Genomic DNA, 16,292 nt, shown 5'->3' with positions numbered 1-16,292 from the left:
CATTGACCTCCTTTGCAGATTTTCGACGTTGGACGGAACGACGGGCTAGGGTGAGGTGCCTTAGGGTGTGGTAGGTAGCGTGGTGTCTGCGTGGTTCAGGCGTGCGCATTAGAAATGCCACTGTACTCGAGAAAAACGGGTGGAGGAGAGACTTGCTGCAGGCCTCGTTGTACCTACCCGTCGAGTACCTTGGGTCAGGGCGGGGAAAGGTCCAAGTACGGATAATCAATCCGGATACCGATATATTGGGTAGAGTCCGCAGTAAGAAAACGAATTGCCCACGATCCCACTGGTCGCCTTTTGGAATTCGCGATTTCCCAATTTCCGTTGGCGGGCGTGGAAGGGAGGAGAATAAAGTGCACCCGGAGAAAGGGCGATGGAGGTACTTGCCTAGCGGACGACGTGCCAATCTACCGGGCGGCGTCGCTGTTGTCGGTTGCACCGTGTTAGCTGCTCGTTAATGCGTTACGCAGGCCCAGGCCCACTGACCCGGTAGTGCCTCAGAGAACGTTTTGGTGAATGCGGACCCCACATGCCCTGTGTGATGACGAATAGCGGCAGGCCAGCACCGACAACGCCTAAAAATTTCCAGCCAGAAGCCAGCCGAAAGCTGCGAATCGCCTCCCGCTCCACAGTGGTTCCTCGACCGTAGGCCGTTCAGTCATTCTTAGAACGAAGCTCCCGTCTTCTTCTCCCTCCGGAATGAGGCTCTGATCCTCTGCAAACAACTCCCACTCGTCAACATGCTGCGCAACGCCGTCAACACGGCCAAGAAAGCCGTGACCGAGCTCTCCCAGTATCCCAAGCCCGGCGACAAGCTCCATGGCTTCACACTCCTGAGGACAAAGCACGTGCCGGAGCTGGAGCTGACGGCTCTTCACCTGCAACACGACAAGACTGGCGCAGACTACCTACACATTGCCCGCGACGACAGCAACAATGTCTTCTCCATCGGCTTCAAGACGAACCCTCCCGACGACACGGGTGTGCCCCATATCCTGGAGCACACCACGCTGTGCGGCAGTCAGAGGTGTGTTCACTGTGCCCTACATGCCTTACCCTGCTGACCATCTAGATATCCCATTCGCGATCCCTTCTTCAAGATGCTGCCGAGGACGCTGTCCAATTTCATGAACGCCTTCACGGCATCGGACCACACCTTTTACCCGTTTGCGACAACCAACTCCCAGGACTTCAAGAACCTCATGTCGGTATACATGGACGCGACACTGCATCCGCTGCTCAAGGAGTCCGACTACACCCAGGAGGGATGGCGCATCGGACCGGAGAACCCGCAGGCCGCCAATGGCGAGGAGAGCGACCTCGTCTTCAAGGGCGTCGTCTACAACGAGATGAAGGGCCAGATGTCGGACGCCGGCTACCTGTTCTACATTCGGTTCCAGGACCACATCTTCCCCGATATCAACAACTCTGGCGGCGACCCGCAAAAGATCACCGACCTAACGTACGAGCAGCTGCGCAAGTTCCACGCGGAGCACTACCACCCGAGCAACGCGAAGCTGTTCACGTACGGAGACATGCCCCTGTCGGACCACCTGCAAGAGGTCAACGCCCAGCTCAGCGCGTTCGAGAGGATACAGGAGGACAAGACGATTCACCAGCCGATCAATCTGGCCTCCGGGCCTAGGGAGGTCACCGTGAAGGGCCCTCTCGACCCCCTGGTAGACCCCGACAGGCAGTACAAGACGTCCGTCTCGTGGATCATGGGAGACTCGTCCGACGTTGTCGAGTCCTTTTCCCTGGCGCTGCTCTCTACTCTGTTGATGGACGGCTACGGATCTCCCCTGTACCGCGGGCTGATCGAGGCCGGTCTCGGCACAGACTTTAGCCCCAACGCCGGCTACGACAGCTCCGCCAAACTGGGCATCTTCTCCATCGGCTTGACCGGCGTCCAGGAGGCCGACGTGCCCAAGCTCAAGGCCGAAGTTCAGCGCATCCTCCAGGAAGTCCGGCAAAAGGGGTTCGACAGAACAAAGATTGACGGATCCCTCCACCAGCTGGAGCTGGCGTTGAAGCACAAGACGGCCAACTTTGGCATGTCGATGCTCCACAGACTCAAGCCCAAGTGGTTCACGGGCGTCGACCCCTTTGACTCGTTGGCGTGGAACGACACCATTTCGGCCTTTGAGACTGCGCTCGCCAAGGGCGGGTACCTGGAAAGCCTGATTGACAAGTACCTGTTGAACGACAACACCCTGTCCTTCACCATGTCGCCGTCAACCACGTTTAGCGAAGACCTCGCGCGCGAGGAGAAGGAGAGGCTGGCGTCCAAGATCAAGCAGGCTTCCCAGGAAGCTGGCGGCGACGAGGCGGCCCGCAAGAAGTTTGAGCAGCGCGAGCTGGACCTCCTCGTCGAGCAGGGCAAGTCCAACACGGAAGACCTGAGCTGTCTGCCGACGGTCCACGTCAAGGACATCCCCCGAAGCAAGGAGCCCGTGGTTGTGCGCGACGAGACGGCCAACGGCGTCAAGATCCAGTGGCGCGAGGCCCCGACTAACGGCCTCACCTACTTCAGAGCCATCAACAGCCTGGAGAACCTGCCAGACGAGCTCAGAGAGTTAATCCCCCTCTTCTCCGACAGCATCATGCGGCTCGGCACCAAGGACATGTCCATGGAGCAGCTCGAGGACCTGATCAAGCTCAAGACGGGAGGCGTGTCTGTCGGATACCACTCGACGCCCTCGCCCACCGACTTCCACCAGGCGAGCGAGGGGCTGATGTTTACGGGCATGGCGCTGGACAGAAACGTCCCCGTTATGTTTGACATATTGCGCAAGCTCGTGCAAGACACGGATTTCGACAGCCCGGAGGCCGCCCTGCGCATCAGACAGCTGCTCCAGGCATCTGCCGACGGCGTGGTCAACGATATTGCCTCATCCGGCCACCAGTACGCCCGCGGGTTCGCGGAAGCCGGACTCACGCGGAACGCCTGGTTCAGACAGCAGATTGGCGGCCTCTCGCAGGTCAAGCTCGTCACGTCGCTTGCCAATCGTCCCGAAACGGATGGTCTGGCGGACGTCATTGACAAGCTCAAGCAGATCCAGAAAATCGCGCTCGCCGGTGGTAACTTCCGCACCGCGCTCACCTGCGGGGCAGAGAGCACGGGCGCCAACCTCAACGCCCTGACTAGCTTCATGTCGACCCTCCCCAAGGACCTGCCCCTGCCGTCGACCCAGAAGCCAGCGACGCTGCAGAAGAACATCAAGTCCTTCTTCCCGTTACCGTACCAGGTCTATTACGGTTCGCTGGCGGTGCCCACCGTCTCGTACACGCATGCCGATGGCGCGCCGCTGCAGATCCTGGCGCAGCTCCTCACGCACAAGCACCTCCACCACGAGATCCGCGAAAAGGGCGGCGCCTACGGCGGCGGGGCGTACTCGAGGGGACTGGACGGCCTCTTTGGGTTCTACTCGTACCGCGACCCCAACCCGCAGAACACACTCTCCATCATGCGCAACGCCGGCCGCTGGGCCGCGGACAAGGCGTGGGCGGACCGCGACCTCGAGGAGGCCAAGATTTCCGTGTTCCAGGGCGTCGACGCGCCCCAGTCGGTCAACTCGGAGGGCATGGGCCGGTTCACGTCCGGCATCACAGAGGAGATGAAGCAGACGCGCCGCGAGCAGCTGCTTGACGTCTCCAAGGACCAGGTGCGCGAGGTGGCGCAAAAGTATATTGTCGAGGCCCTCGCCAAGGAGGATGAGAGAGTCGCCTTCTTGGGCGAGAAGCGCCCGTGGGTGGACGGCACCTGGAAGATTCACGAGATGGACATTGGTTCCGAGTGAGCCGTACGCGACCGGTTTGTACCATAGAGATCGTAGAAAGGGGGAAACCCTTCCGGTCAGATCTGTAACCATATCTGTACAGCACCCATGTTGTAACATTATACCCACCTCCTGAATAGAAGCAACTGTATGAGGTCTTTCCTGTCTGTCTGTCCTTTTCTTCTTCTAGCCTAGACACCTACCGACGCGTTCAGATACGATACGTCTTCCTGCCACTTCTCAATGGCTTGGAGACCACTAGACAACGCAAGACGAAGGAAACTATCTTGAGCCAGGGTAGCCTTTACGATTCGTACGGGATAACCGGCTCAAGAAAAAGGCTCGTGCTATCAGACCCGGCATCCTCAGCTTTGGATCGTCGGACTAAGGCGCAGAGTACATGCGACGTTGATGTTGCTGGTGAGGCCTGGGGTACTTCATTGGTATGCGGCGGGAGACAGAGAGATGGAGAGCCAATCAAGTGCAGCCAATTACACGCCAGCAAATCCAAGCAGATTGACTAAACGGGAGATGCTCGGGATGGACTACGGAATATAATATGGGCAAAAATGAGAGAAGAATGGGAGAGAATACAATTGGCTCACAAGAGAGAGAATGCCCCGCATACGTCACCTCCAAGGCACAGCGCCACAATTGTATTGGTTTTTTTTCTTCTTCTCGAGATTCTGGGCCATAATGCAATGGAAGTTTGAATTTCGACTTTGGGACTGCGGCTCGTGGAAAGGCTTGGGGTCGCCGGGGGGGCATCCCGAGTGGATGTTCAATGGGAGGCAGCCCAGAGACAACTTGGGACTTGGAGGGGGATTCTACCAGTAGGCGGGTGAGCAGTGCCGTGACTATGCGCCGGTGAGATCTAGAACATGGTGTGCGGGAGAGGCACATGCTTCTGGGCTCCCAATACTGCCGTACGGTAGAGGTGTGCCGGCTGTCTCTCTGCCATGATTTCGTCCAAAGCGGGCGGCCGTCTGGGTAGACGGTGCGTGACAGACAGAGTGCCATCGACAGTCAGCGATTTGTGACAGAAGCTAAACCGGCTGCCCGTACATGTGCTGCTTTGGACGAGTGGCATGGCATGGGGGAAAGAATCAGGCTAATTCTGGCAACTGTCCGAGTGGAACACTGCGTTGAGGGAATTTCTTTCCCTTCAGAACTAAGGTTGGAACACAGGCTCGCAAGCGAGACACAGGCATAGACGGCGGTCTGGACGGGACGGGACCGGTCTCGTTACTTTTGCCAACACGGGCGAGGTATTCCGTTTGTCAAGCAGCTGCCAACTTGGTGTTGTTGTTGTTGTCCTCTTGGTCGTGGAGATGCGGCGTTTGAAACGGATAGTTAGGGTTGATTGTCTCCATCACACCCACAACTACAACAACCAACGCCGAGTCTACGGGAAACTTGGAAGAAACACCGGGTACTAGCGACTAGGCGTCAAGTTGACAGCAGGTGTGAAAAGGCTAAAGCTAGTGAAAGCTGGGGCAAGGGAAATGGAAATGGAACCGGAGGGGCGGGCGGGCGCGAGGATGACAGCGAGACTACGGAGTACTGATGTACTGACGTCCAGGGCTCCAGACTGGTGCTTCTCGAACCGGGAAAACGCGTAAAGTTGCGGTCTGGAAAATTTACCGATGGGTCAGCGTGATCGTGATGGGCACGCGAGGCAGTGGTGGCTAGACGCAAGTTTGGTAGTTGCAACACGGTCCTGCATGAGATTGACAGAGAGAAGAAGATCAGAGACGGTCAAACAGGCACTGGGCCACTTGGCACATGGGATATGGAATTGGAACACGGGGGACAGCAGCTGCGTGGTGGTGGTGGTGGTGGTGGTGGTGGCTGCGGTCAATCGTGATGCATGGCAGATGGAGCTGCAAGCAAGCAAAGACGGCAGCAGCAGCAAGCAACGAATTCGTAATGGTGGAGGAATTCCCAGCCATAGCCAGCCCTCCAAGTTGAGGCCTTCCACATCCACACCTGCTGGGATCTGTGCTTCGTAGACTCTGGGAGGATTTCCCGATGGAAGCCCTGCAGAGCGATGGCTCTGGGACTGCTGGGAGAGGGACATCCACTGCGGTACCTCGCTCTGCATGTTCCGGTGTCTGAGCTGCAGGGGTGACACCGTGACGGAGGGGGATGTACTCCATACATGACCTCACGCTGAAGAATGGGCAAACGAGAAGGTATCCAGACTCTGGGCTGGAGGCTGGACTCTGGACCTTTGGTGGGATCAATGGAGACGGCTCCCCTGGACAGTTGGACCGGGTACAATTTGGAACCTGCTGTGCTCGAGACTTTACTTTTCGGACCGTTGTTTGTTGGGCTTCAGGCTTCAACTTGTTTGAATGGGACGGATATTGAAACTGGGTACGACGGGTACTTGGCGGGCGAGCATCATTATGGAGACGGCTTGAACCTTGCCGTCAAGTACCTTGACTTACATCAGCACTTGAACACCAGACGTACTTCGTACGCAGCAGCATCCGGGCAGGGAAAATTTTGAAAATTTGTGGGCAGGTTGTGCTGTTGACAGTCGTGGGCTGTGGGTGGCCAACCTCGCATCCCGGCTCCACTAATAAGGTACCAAAAAGAACCTGAGGAAGACAGACGAAACCCTCCTCCAGGCTCCGGGGCCTCCACGGCCGTCGCAATAAAAAACAGTCCCCCCTCCGCCACACACTTACCTCCCGGGACACCAAACCAAAGGTTCATCGTCAACCCGCACCACGCAACAGCTCCCGCTATTCGCAACATTGCAATTGTTATCCAGATACAGCTGCCTGGACATTTCGGTTTCGACCCTTTCGTCCGGTTTCTTTGTCTACTTGGTGAGTCAAGTCCCGACTGTTTTAAACGGATCCCGCGCGGTGGCGCATCTTCCCGAGCAATCACATGGCATCGTCATCGCCGGCTTTTTTGCACCGCCAGCTTTGGGAAAAACCTACCTACACGCATTTGGCCCAAAACCACCACACAAAATAAAATCGCTCTCACAACAAACCGCATTTCCCCCTTTCAGCACCACAACCACAACCAGCACAACCGCATAAACCGCGCATACAAGGAATCCTTTGCTAACCAAGTGCATCGTCTGTCCAGATCTATAAGATCAACCCCTTTCACCGCCAGACTTAGCCTTTGGTCAACTCAAAGGCACCACAGCCCAACACGGCTTCTCTGGCCGTGAGCTTCGTCAGTGACCAAGATTTCAGCGTACGAAAGACTCGACACATTGTCAACGCCATCCCCCCTCCACCGCCTGCAGTCGTCTAAGCAGAAGCTCGAGTTCTTCCTTCTCGACGGTTTGCTTCACCAGACGCCCCCGTCCAACCCCACCCCCAACCAGCTGCCGCATAAGACGGGCTCTGCAGCTCTTCCTCTCGCCGAGGGGGAGTCGAGAAGACCTCGTCAGATCACTGAGGGATCTGTCTGCTACCGCTTTCGACCACCCTAGAACTCTCGTGTTGTTCTAGCTTTTCATCTACCTAGGGACAGTATCAATACTTTGATTCTGCCCACGCGTCGAAACACAGACCGACCAACCACCCACACACCTCTCTTCAACTAATCACCACCACCCCGTCAACCGCTTGGATATGGTTATGGCAACAGCCGCGATCGAGCACTTTGCACCAGCTACTATCAATTATGCTAGTACCTACCACCAACCGATCCTCAAAACATCGCACTTTGCCGATCGCCCCGTCAAACATGGAGTGATCAACCCCAAGCAGCTGATTGGCGATGCTCTCCGCCAGCGTGTCGAGAGCATCGACCATGAGATTTGTGAACCAGGTGACGAAGACACCTTCTTCGTCGGTGATCTCGGCGAGGTCTACCGCCAGCACATGCGCTGGAAGCTCAACCTGCCCCGCGTCAAGCCCTTTTATGGTGAGTCCCCTGGCATCCCCCCCGAGACGTTCCTCACTAACCCACGCAGCCGTCAAGTGCAACCCCGACCCCAAGGTCCTGCAGCTCCTCGCTGCCCTCGGCACCGGCTTCGACTGCGCCTCCAAGACGGAGATTGACCAGGTCCTCAGCATGGGCACCGCCCCTGAGCGCATCATCTACGCCCAGCCCTGCAAGACCAACTCGTACGTCCGCCACGTCAAGGCCATGGGCGTCAAGCAAATGACCTTTGACAACGCCGACGAGCTGCGCAAGATCGCCAAGCTCTTCCCCGAGGCCGAGCTGTACCTCCGCATCATGACCGACGACGAGTCGAGCCTGTGCCGCCTGAGCATGAAGTTCGGCGCCGCAAAGGAGGCCACCAACGAGCTCCTCGGCGTCGCAAAGGACCTCGGCCTCAACGTCGTCGGCGTCAGCTTCCACGTCGGCTCCGGTGCCTCCGACCCCATGGCCTTTTACAAGGCCGTCTACGACGCCTACGAGGTCTTTGAGCAAGCGCGCGCCTACGGCTTCGAGATGAAGACGCTCGACATTGGCGGCGGCTTTTGCGGCGACACCTTCGAGGACATGGCCGCCGTCCTCCGCGGCGCCCTCGACGAGTACTTCCCCGCCAGCAGCAACGTCAACATCATTGCCGAGCCGGGCCGCTACTACGTCTCGGCCGCCTTCACCATTGCCTGCAACATCATCGCCCGCCGCACCGTCGACGACCCGTCCCTCGGCGAGAAGCGCTACATGGTCTACGTCAACGACGGCCTCTACGGCAACTTCTCCAGCATCATGTTTGACCACCAGCACCCCGTCGCCAAGGTCCTCCGCGCCGGCCCCGTCACAATGTACGACACCGGCGCCGCCAACGCCTGCCCGGACGGCGAGGGCATCCGCTACTCCGTCTGGGGCCCCACCTGCGACGGCATCGACCGCATCACCGAGACGATCTCGTTTGAGCACGAGCTCGACGTCGGCGACTGGCTCTACTTTGAGGACATGGGCGCCTACACCAAATGCTCCGCCACAAAGTTCAACGGCTTCCCCGACTCGCACGACGTTTTGTACGTCTGCAGTGAGCCCGGCGCCAAGGCCCTGCTCAACATGTAGGGTCCGTTGACGTTACCTGAGAGTGTTTGTCGTCTACTTCGCTTTGAATTCGAGACTAGGAAATGGAAAAAGAGAGAAGATGGAATCCAAAAAAAAAACATAGACTTGGAGAAATAACAAAAAAGAAACTCCGGCCCAACAGCACGCATTGTAGAAATGTAGTCATTCACTTCGCCTGTCAGCTTCGATAGAAAACATGCTTGGGAACAATACAGTTTTTTTTTTGATCACGGGCCAAAATCGTTGCCAGCTAACTCGTCTCTATGCCATGTGTGTCTGTCTCACCAGTCAGTGTAACACCGAGATTAAACGTCGTGACCGGCAACACAACCCGAAAAAGCCCCTGACTCGTTGCCGTCACGCCCAACGGCCAGCAGGCACTCATGTAACCCCCGACGTCGAGACGACGAGCTCTCATGCAAGGTACGCAACACCTCGCAACACCTGTACTCGCAGCCTTAGCCGCAGGCCGGAGCCAGTGATCTGGGTCTAACTATGCATGGCGGGATGGGGGGGTCAGGGAGTTACGGCCCCCAAAGGTCTTGGCTAAACGTCAGTCCACAAACATCAACAGTCAACGTCAACAATCTACCTCGCCAACAACACTCGTGCATACGAAATCTTGGATTCATCCTTTTCTCTCATTACCGCTTTTACCTGATTCGAAGCCCGTCGCCCGTCACCCGTTCACCCCCTCTTCCGCTTCCCCCTATCTACTCGGTGGCCAGCACACGCTACGCTTTTGCAAGAAGGCTCCATGAATGCCTACGTCGTATCGTGATGGGTGCAAACCTCAAAAAGCTTCTCTTGCTCTCTCTGTGTCTAAGCTGCGCCATTAAATGCCAAAATGAAAAAAAAAAGTCGTGGGACGCTTCAAGAGTGTGTTTTTGGTTTTGCATCATGCGATCCATCCTCTCCTTTCGTGATTCCCCTTTTTCCGGCCTCCTGGCCAATTCGTTACGTTAAAAATGCCTGCCAAGGCCATCCCGCCATTCATGAACCTGGTGCTTCATCCGACTTCATGCTGATCCCGTCATCTAATTAACCCTCCTTGATCGAGAGTAGTCGTCTGTACGTCGTGTGGTCCGGTTACACATCTCTCTCCCGGAAACGCTAATGGCGTCAAAGTCGAAAGACTCGAGCTGCTCACGCGGCCGCTTCAGGACGGATGATGCTCCGCGCCGTGGCTTCGTCATAGCCAATGACATTCGTCAGGTATGCCATCCTAGGTCTAGTCAGCACGAAATTCGCCCTCCCAAATCCAGCGTCACTCACTTGTCATTGTCGACCTCGGTCCATTTGAGGTCCTCGAATCTCTGCTGGCAGTCCATCCACGCCATCGCCCGCGCCTTGGGCTGGATCTTCTTGACCGTAAACTTGAATCTGCCCGTGACAGGTCGATGATCAGAGACGCGCACTTCGTGTCGTTTGTAGTCCACCTGCTTGATCCTGCCACCACCGCGGTAGAGCAGCCGATCGCACCACGCGGGGGAACGCTTCTTCTCGCTCGTGTCGTAGTTGTCCGTTCCGACGTCGTACTTGTACGTCGGGGCAAATGTAATGGGCATCTCTTCAAACGCGCGGAGCTTGAAGGCAGGGTTGCGCCGCCTGGCCACTAGAAGCTGGTCTCGCTCGAGAAGCTTGGCGAGGTTGTTCTGCTTCACTGCGATGACGACCGTGTCGCGCGACATGGTGTCGATGCGATAGTTCAGATCGCCGTTGAGCAGGCACAGCTCGTGGTCCAGGATCATGGTGCCGTCTCCGCCGCCGACATAGCTGTCGAGGCGAGCGCTAGGGTCTCGCTCGGGCGGCAGGATTTGTGCCTCGAGAATGGCGGCGATGTCGTTGTGGCGACTATTGGCCTGCGACTGACCCGCTGCCAAGTGACAGTTGATGAAGCACATGGATGAGTCATCCACCATGAACCGCACGACGATTGCGCCCTTGTTGCCATGAAGACCTCCCATACCTCGCTTGACTTCTGCCGCGCTGAGGTTCTGGATCCGATCTCTTAGCGTCGACTTAACAAAGATGCAGGTGAACAGCCCGACCAGCGTGGCGGTGTGGAGCAGGTGATACAGACAGTCCGGAGGCATGTAGTCGTCGAGGCTCTTGAGGAGGAAGTCTCTCCAGTCGCGATACTGATGGCTCATGCGCTCCTGGTCCGAGCCCTCCTTCTTCTTCACCTTGAGGAAGCGTTCTTTTACTGTTAGCTTGGTTTTTGAAAATGAGAACAGAAGGACCTACTAGCTGTTGCGGTTTTGTCTTCCAGGTCTACGAGCTCCTGGAACCCAAAGATTAGAATATCTGGCGAACTGTTGGACGTGAGCAGGCTCTTGATAAACTCGGCATCTTCTTGTGCGTATCGCAGGCTGTGGGGTGTTGAAGCACCCGCATTCCACGTCATGCACAGCACCTTGAGATCTTGGAACTCGCAGTACTGTGTGTCCATGGCCTTCATCTCCGCTTCGTGCCAATCGTCCTGCAGCAGACCGTCCCAAACGCGGAGCATGTTGTCGGCACCGAGAGAGATGACCTGGTGGCGATCCAGCCTGTAACAACTCGATGCATCCGAGACGAGCTTCACGACGGGGTTCTTCTCGTGTGCCTGCCAGTCCTTCTTTTGTGCCCAGGGCGTGGGCTCCATGTCATAGACACCAATCTTGCCCGTGTTGAATCCTGCCCAGAGGTGATCGCCCACCCCCGCGAGAGTGTTGATCTTCCACGAACTCAAGTTGACGAGGCCCAGACACGAAAAGTCCTGCGTGTTGTAGATGGATACCTTGCCATCGGCGTGGCCAAAGAATACCTTGTTCGGCTGTGACCGCACTTGCGTTCCCGACGTCACCTCGCCCGCCGTGTCCTGGGCCAGAGCGCGGACCAACACTTGGAATTGGGTTTGTCCGTCTGACGATGGCGCAAAGACGCGGATCTCTTTGCCTGTCGCGTGCCACAGCTCGTCACCAACAACCATGGAGAATGAATGGCCCTTGGGGAGGCGGAATGCCTGGTGCGCATTATTGGTCAGATTTGGCGTTCCAGTCTCTTCATCCGGGGCCCAGACGAGCAAGCCGCCATTCTCATCCAACGACCACATCTCGTTGAAGTGGCGGTAAATCTTGACAACCTCGTGCCGGCCGTGAGCCCCTGGCTTATTCGCGACCACGCTTTGCGTTGCAATGTCGGCTTCCATCAGCTCGCCAAAGTTGTTTCCAATCCACAGTCTCTTTCCTTCCTCGTCCACATTCAAGCCGGGTTTGAAAGCCACCGTCGTGGCCTTGATACCTTCGCCGTGAGCAAAACTCATCAACAGCTCGCCGTCTCGGAGGTTCCACACTCGTGTCAGATGGCCAGTCGTACAGATGAGATCGCCGCACACGTCGAAGGTTCTCGGATCGTACTTGGTCTGGATTTCGTGCATGCCGTGTTTGATGTAGGGCGGTCGTCGGTTGACGTTTGCGGGGTCAGGGAAGTTTGGTATGTTGCCGTTGATCTCGACCTTTGACGTGTTGCTGGAGGGAATAAGAGACACAGTCGGCTCGGGTGGTGGTGGAGGCTGCGCAGGCTGTACATGTTGTACATGCTGAACATGTTGAACTGGCTGAGGTGGTTGAGGAGGCGGCGGACGCGGTGACGTCCGGTCCGTGACTGTATTCGCACGCCCCGGTAGCCGTGATGGCGGCGGAAGATGTGTTGTTGTCGGGGTCGAGACGATTCGCTTAGGCGGGGGCTGGAAGTCGACCGAATGACTGACGGAGTGGCTGGCAACGTGGGTGTTGATGCCGCCCGCTCTTGGAGGCCGCGGAGGCGGTTTCATCGTGACGGGCGGCCGCGGCGGAGGCTCCGCAACGGTCTGCGGTCTTGCGGGAAGAGCGGGTACATTAGGCCGGTCACCCGTAATCTGCGGAGTGATCTGACCCCTGATGAATCCATTCGTCTCCTGCTCCCGCTGGTTCCTCTTGGTCATGATGGAATGGTGAACGGGGGGCGGCGCGAACCCAACATCTATCGGTCTGCCTCTCTGGGGCGGCGGTGGTTCCGTCAGCGTTGCGAGCGCCTTTGGCCTGGTGGGGAGAGTTGGAGGGGCCGGTTCGTGGATACTATCGGGGCTTCCAGGCGGGCTGCTAAAGGGAGACGTCTCTTCCCTGAGCTTGCCCCTGATTTCAGCAGCCCCGATTTGGTGATCTGCGTAGTAGGGAGCCTTGGGCTGGTCTCGCATCGACGGCTTTTCGGCACGGTTGATTGGCGGGGGCACGGCGGGCTTGTGGTCCCTCCGTATCTCGCCAGATCGTCTCGGCGGCGGTGGTGAAGGCGGCTGTGAAGCAGACAACCTCGGTGAACGTCGCGGATCGAGCGAAGGGGTGTGCGGCCTGCTTGGGATCTTGAAGGCTCGCGAAGTGGTTGGCGTGGTGGGGGTGGAAGAGCCGGAGTCGGCGGCGTTTAAGAAGGCCGGTGCCTCGGCGATGGAGAACCTCGAGATGGAGTTCTTTGGCGGTGACTGAGGCGGTTCTATCAGGACCGAAGGAGCCTTTACGGGCTCCGGTTTCAAGGTGGGAGGGACACCGAGGGAGCGGCCGGGTGAGCGAGGGACGGGCTCGTGAAGAGGAGGCGAGGGTGACAGTGCCGAGATGCTCGCGCGCTCGCGGGGTCTCGGGGGAATTGGGAGGCTCTGAAGGCTTTCGGAGGAGGCTTTCGCATCTCGAAGGAACTCTGGCTTCGGGGCCGGAGAGATGGTTCGGGGCGGGGAGGGGCCAGGCGCGGCGGCAGATTCGCCGTTCTTGTTCATGTTCTCGAACTTGGCTCTCAGCGACGAGACGGGTTTCTGCGTATGGTCAGCGTTGTAAAAAGACAAAAGACAGGGAGTCTTACAAGTGATGAGCCATCAGGCCCATTCTGAGCGGGAGGAGCCATGGTTGTAGCAGAAACGACGGCGGGAGCCCAGGGTGCCGATACCCATTACACCCACGGCTGCAAGTGTATCGTCATGAGCCCTCCAACGGCGTGTGGTCTGTCGCCGGCTTAGCCAAGCAGGGTAGGGTGGTGGTCGTGGATTGACGAGGTCGTCGAGTGTCGTCGCAAGTATGCGTAAGCGGGCGTGAGAGCGAGAGTTTGTTGCGCGCGTGTAGTCGGAGAGATTCTGACAAGTGGGATGGACGGCCGTGCAAGAGGGCTGAGGAGCATAATGATGCTGGGCGGACGTTTCGAAGCTAGCGAGATGCGAAGGGGAGCATGGCCAGGTTGCCGTCACGATGGGCGCGTGAGAGGTGAGAGGGAAAGCAAGCTTCGGGTGTTTTTCTGGAGCAGTGGCAGTAGGCAAGGTGCGGGAGGTTGTGATTGACGACGAAGTGGCATTGCAATGGCCCCTTGGAGCAATAAGATTCCCTCCGTAAGGTACTTCGTACTGCGTCGCCGTTTTGCTGGGACGGCAGTGTGTGGATGGTGTACCTGATTCGCCGGTACCTGGGTTGGCGCACCAGTCTGGGGGATGGAGGGAAGTACCGCTCTCCGAGATGAGGCAGGGCAGGCGGGCAGGTGGGTAGGCATGGCAGGGAAGGGGAGGGGAGGAAAAAGGGAAACGTATGCTAGGCACGTAGGCCGCAGTAGTGCTTTGCGGCGCCGTGCACGCAACAGCGTTGTACCTCAAGGTAAGGTAGAGAGGGTGGGTGGTAACCGACACTGACAGACAGACACACAGAAGACAGTGAGGGGGAACGGTACGTGGTGGGATGTACGTAAGGTTTGAGGGGACTCGCCATCCAAACACTGCCGTCAATTACGACTTGCGCTGCGACGTGCCGTCGTGCCTGTCCCGCCGCAGCATTATGGCCCGTCTGGGTTTAGCAGTCCCCGTAATGACATATGACCCTGCCAAGCAAGCGTCTCCATCTCTGTCAGCCTCACCAGTTGGGCCCAGGGTTGAGAGCCCAGTTGCGGGACTGGGCGAGCTCAATACGGAGTACTTTGTCGAGAATTCGAGATGCGGATTACGGAGGCCCTCAGCCACAAGGTAAGGTAGGTACTTTGACAGATGTACCTCGCGGCTGGGGAGACGATGAGACCAGGGCCGCCGCCGTTGGCCTTGCCGCCTTGGTTCCTGAGGAACTCAAGGTTGGACACTAGTCGTTCCGTAATTAGGCGAGTTCACAGGCTGAAGGCACCCCTGTAAACTACGCAGAACGTCCCTCGCAGGCGTGGCAGGCACGCACAGCACAGCGATCGTTGAGTCCGGCGCACCTGTCCCGTGTCTGGGGTCTGGGACTACGTACCTGCTTACCTCAGCTTCTAGCCATAGCTGGCACTTTAGATTGAAGCATCTCGGCCGCTCCTCAACCCTGGATTCTCCGTTCTGGTAGAGAGTTGTTTCAACCACCATCAGATACAAGGTGCAACTTTGGTCTCTATGCTATTTAGAGATTTTCCAGCCTGGCTACAACATAGTTGCACTACTTACTTTTGATCTGTCAGTTGGGTGACGGAAGTGTGGCTAACCTCTTTCATCTTTCGGGGTCCACAGCTTGCGTGCACGGTGCAAAAGGCCAAGCCATCGGGGATTCTCGAGCTCCATCATCAGACCATCCCACTTTCTACAGTGCGTCCTCGTTGCTCAGTGGCAGCTTGCGCTCCGATCGACCGGGTTCCCAATCGTCCTTTGAGCGAGCCGACAGGGCTACATTTTTTCTTTCTTTCTTTGGTTGTTCAGACCAAACAACACAGCTCCCTCCATTGCAGCAAAACCGATCTGTCCAAATCCTCAAACCCTCACGTTCCACCGCAAACATGAACACCGTAAGTTCCTCCCCGGCCGTCGCACATGGTTTCAAGTTCTTGGCTGACATCAAGCCTAATCCTAGGTCAAATCATTCTGGTAGGCTTGACTCGTCGTCCTGGTCGCAAACCGCTCTCATCAATCAACAACACTGACACTCTTTCGTCTCGCAGGCTCGGATGGGGCTCCCTCTGCGCAGGTATGTTGTCCTGAGCCCTTTTGCGTCGCGTAGCTAACCAACCCCCGTGTCAGCCGGCGGAGCTGCCTACTACTTTGCCAAGCAGAGCATCAACGCCGATCGTGCCGCCCGCTTCGAGGAGCAGCGCCAGAAGAAGGCGATGGTCCAGTCTCTTGAGTACGGCGACAACGTTCCCTCCCAGCCCGGCTCCGCGTCCGCCATGGCCGGGGCTGCGCGCACCGATACCGCCGGCTCCCCTAGCCAGGAGTCCAGCTCCGATCCCGCCCCGACCCGCCACGCCCCGGCGACCGAAGCGCAGAGAGTGACGGAGAAGAGCAAATACGAAAGTAGTACGCCGTTCAAGAGTCCAAAGGGGGATCGGTTCTCATAGTCACTGGACCAAGGCGGTGGATGGACCCAGAGCTCGTGTAGTATAATTGTTTGCTCGGCCGGTTCTGGCTGTACATTGTATCATTGAGGACGACACGAAGAAACGATGACCGATTTTCTGCGCCCTGTTTCTTGCGTTTGTCGGGCTTCGCGTTGG

At 57.5% G+C, this 16,292-nt stretch overlaps 6 protein-coding genes across 6 annotated transcripts; 3 read left to right on the top strand and 3 right to left on the bottom strand.

Annotated features, from left to right (window-relative positions):
* Positions 1–743: 743 nt before the first annotated feature.
* Positions 744–3,803, top strand: CTAM01_05210 (peptidase M16C associated; the record flags this gene model as incomplete). Its single annotated transcript, XM_060521240.1, has 2 exons — positions 744–1,030; positions 1,076–3,803. 2 exons carry the CDS (start codon positions 744–746, stop codon positions 3,801–3,803), a joined length of 3,015 nt encoding a protein of 1,004 aa, XP_060384046.1.
* Positions 3,804–5,530: 1,727 nt separating this feature from the next.
* On the bottom strand, positions 5,531–6,582 carry CTAM01_05209 (uncharacterized protein; the record flags this gene model as incomplete). Its single annotated transcript, XM_060521239.1, has 3 exons — positions 5,531–6,157; positions 6,263–6,428; positions 6,479–6,582. 3 exons carry the CDS (start codon positions 6,580–6,582, stop codon positions 5,531–5,533), a joined length of 897 nt encoding a protein of 298 aa, XP_060384045.1.
* Positions 6,583–7,390: 808 nt separating this feature from the next.
* On the top strand, positions 7,391–8,801 carry CTAM01_05208 (ornithine decarboxylase; the record flags this gene model as incomplete). Its single annotated transcript, XM_060521238.1, has 2 exons — positions 7,391–7,685; positions 7,735–8,801. 2 exons carry the CDS (start codon positions 7,391–7,393, stop codon positions 8,799–8,801), a joined length of 1,362 nt encoding a protein of 453 aa, XP_060384044.1.
* A 1,146-nt stretch (positions 8,802–9,947) lies between these two features.
* Positions 9,948–13,712, bottom strand: CTAM01_05207 (endonuclease/Exonuclease/phosphatase; the record flags this gene model as incomplete). The annotated part of the gene is made up of 4 exons (XM_060521237.1): positions 9,948–10,026; positions 10,077–11,001; positions 11,049–13,623; positions 13,671–13,712. The coding sequence occupies 4 exons, from the start codon at positions 13,710–13,712 to the stop codon at positions 9,948–9,950; spliced, it is 3,621 nt and encodes a 1,206-aa protein (XP_060384043.1).
* An 862-nt stretch (positions 13,713–14,574) lies between these two features.
* On the bottom strand, positions 14,575–15,174 carry CTAM01_05206 (uncharacterized protein; the record flags this gene model as incomplete). The annotated part of the gene is made up of 3 exons (XM_060521236.1): positions 14,575–14,632; positions 14,836–14,917; positions 14,973–15,174. The coding sequence occupies 3 exons, from the start codon at positions 15,172–15,174 to the stop codon at positions 14,575–14,577; spliced, it is 342 nt and encodes a 113-aa protein (XP_060384042.1).
* A 404-nt stretch (positions 15,175–15,578) lies between these two features.
* CTAM01_05205 (uncharacterized protein) lies at positions 15,579–16,136 on the top strand (the record flags this gene model as incomplete). The annotated part of the gene is made up of 4 exons (XM_060521235.1): positions 15,579–15,587; positions 15,653–15,666; positions 15,741–15,766; positions 15,820–16,136. 4 exons carry the CDS (start codon positions 15,579–15,581, stop codon positions 16,134–16,136), a joined length of 366 nt encoding a protein of 121 aa, XP_060384041.1.
* Positions 16,137–16,292: the final 156 nt, after the last annotated feature.

This window comes from Colletotrichum tamarilloi (assembly GCF_030869305.1).
Source record: "Colletotrichum tamarilloi strain Tom-12 chromosome Unknown Scaffold_13.1, whole genome shotgun sequence".
Lineage (NCBI taxonomy): Eukaryota > Fungi > Ascomycota > Sordariomycetes > Glomerellales > Glomerellaceae > Colletotrichum > Colletotrichum tamarilloi.
The sequence above is the reverse complement of the archived record's forward strand: the minus strand, read 5'-3'. Positions and strand labels throughout refer to the sequence as shown.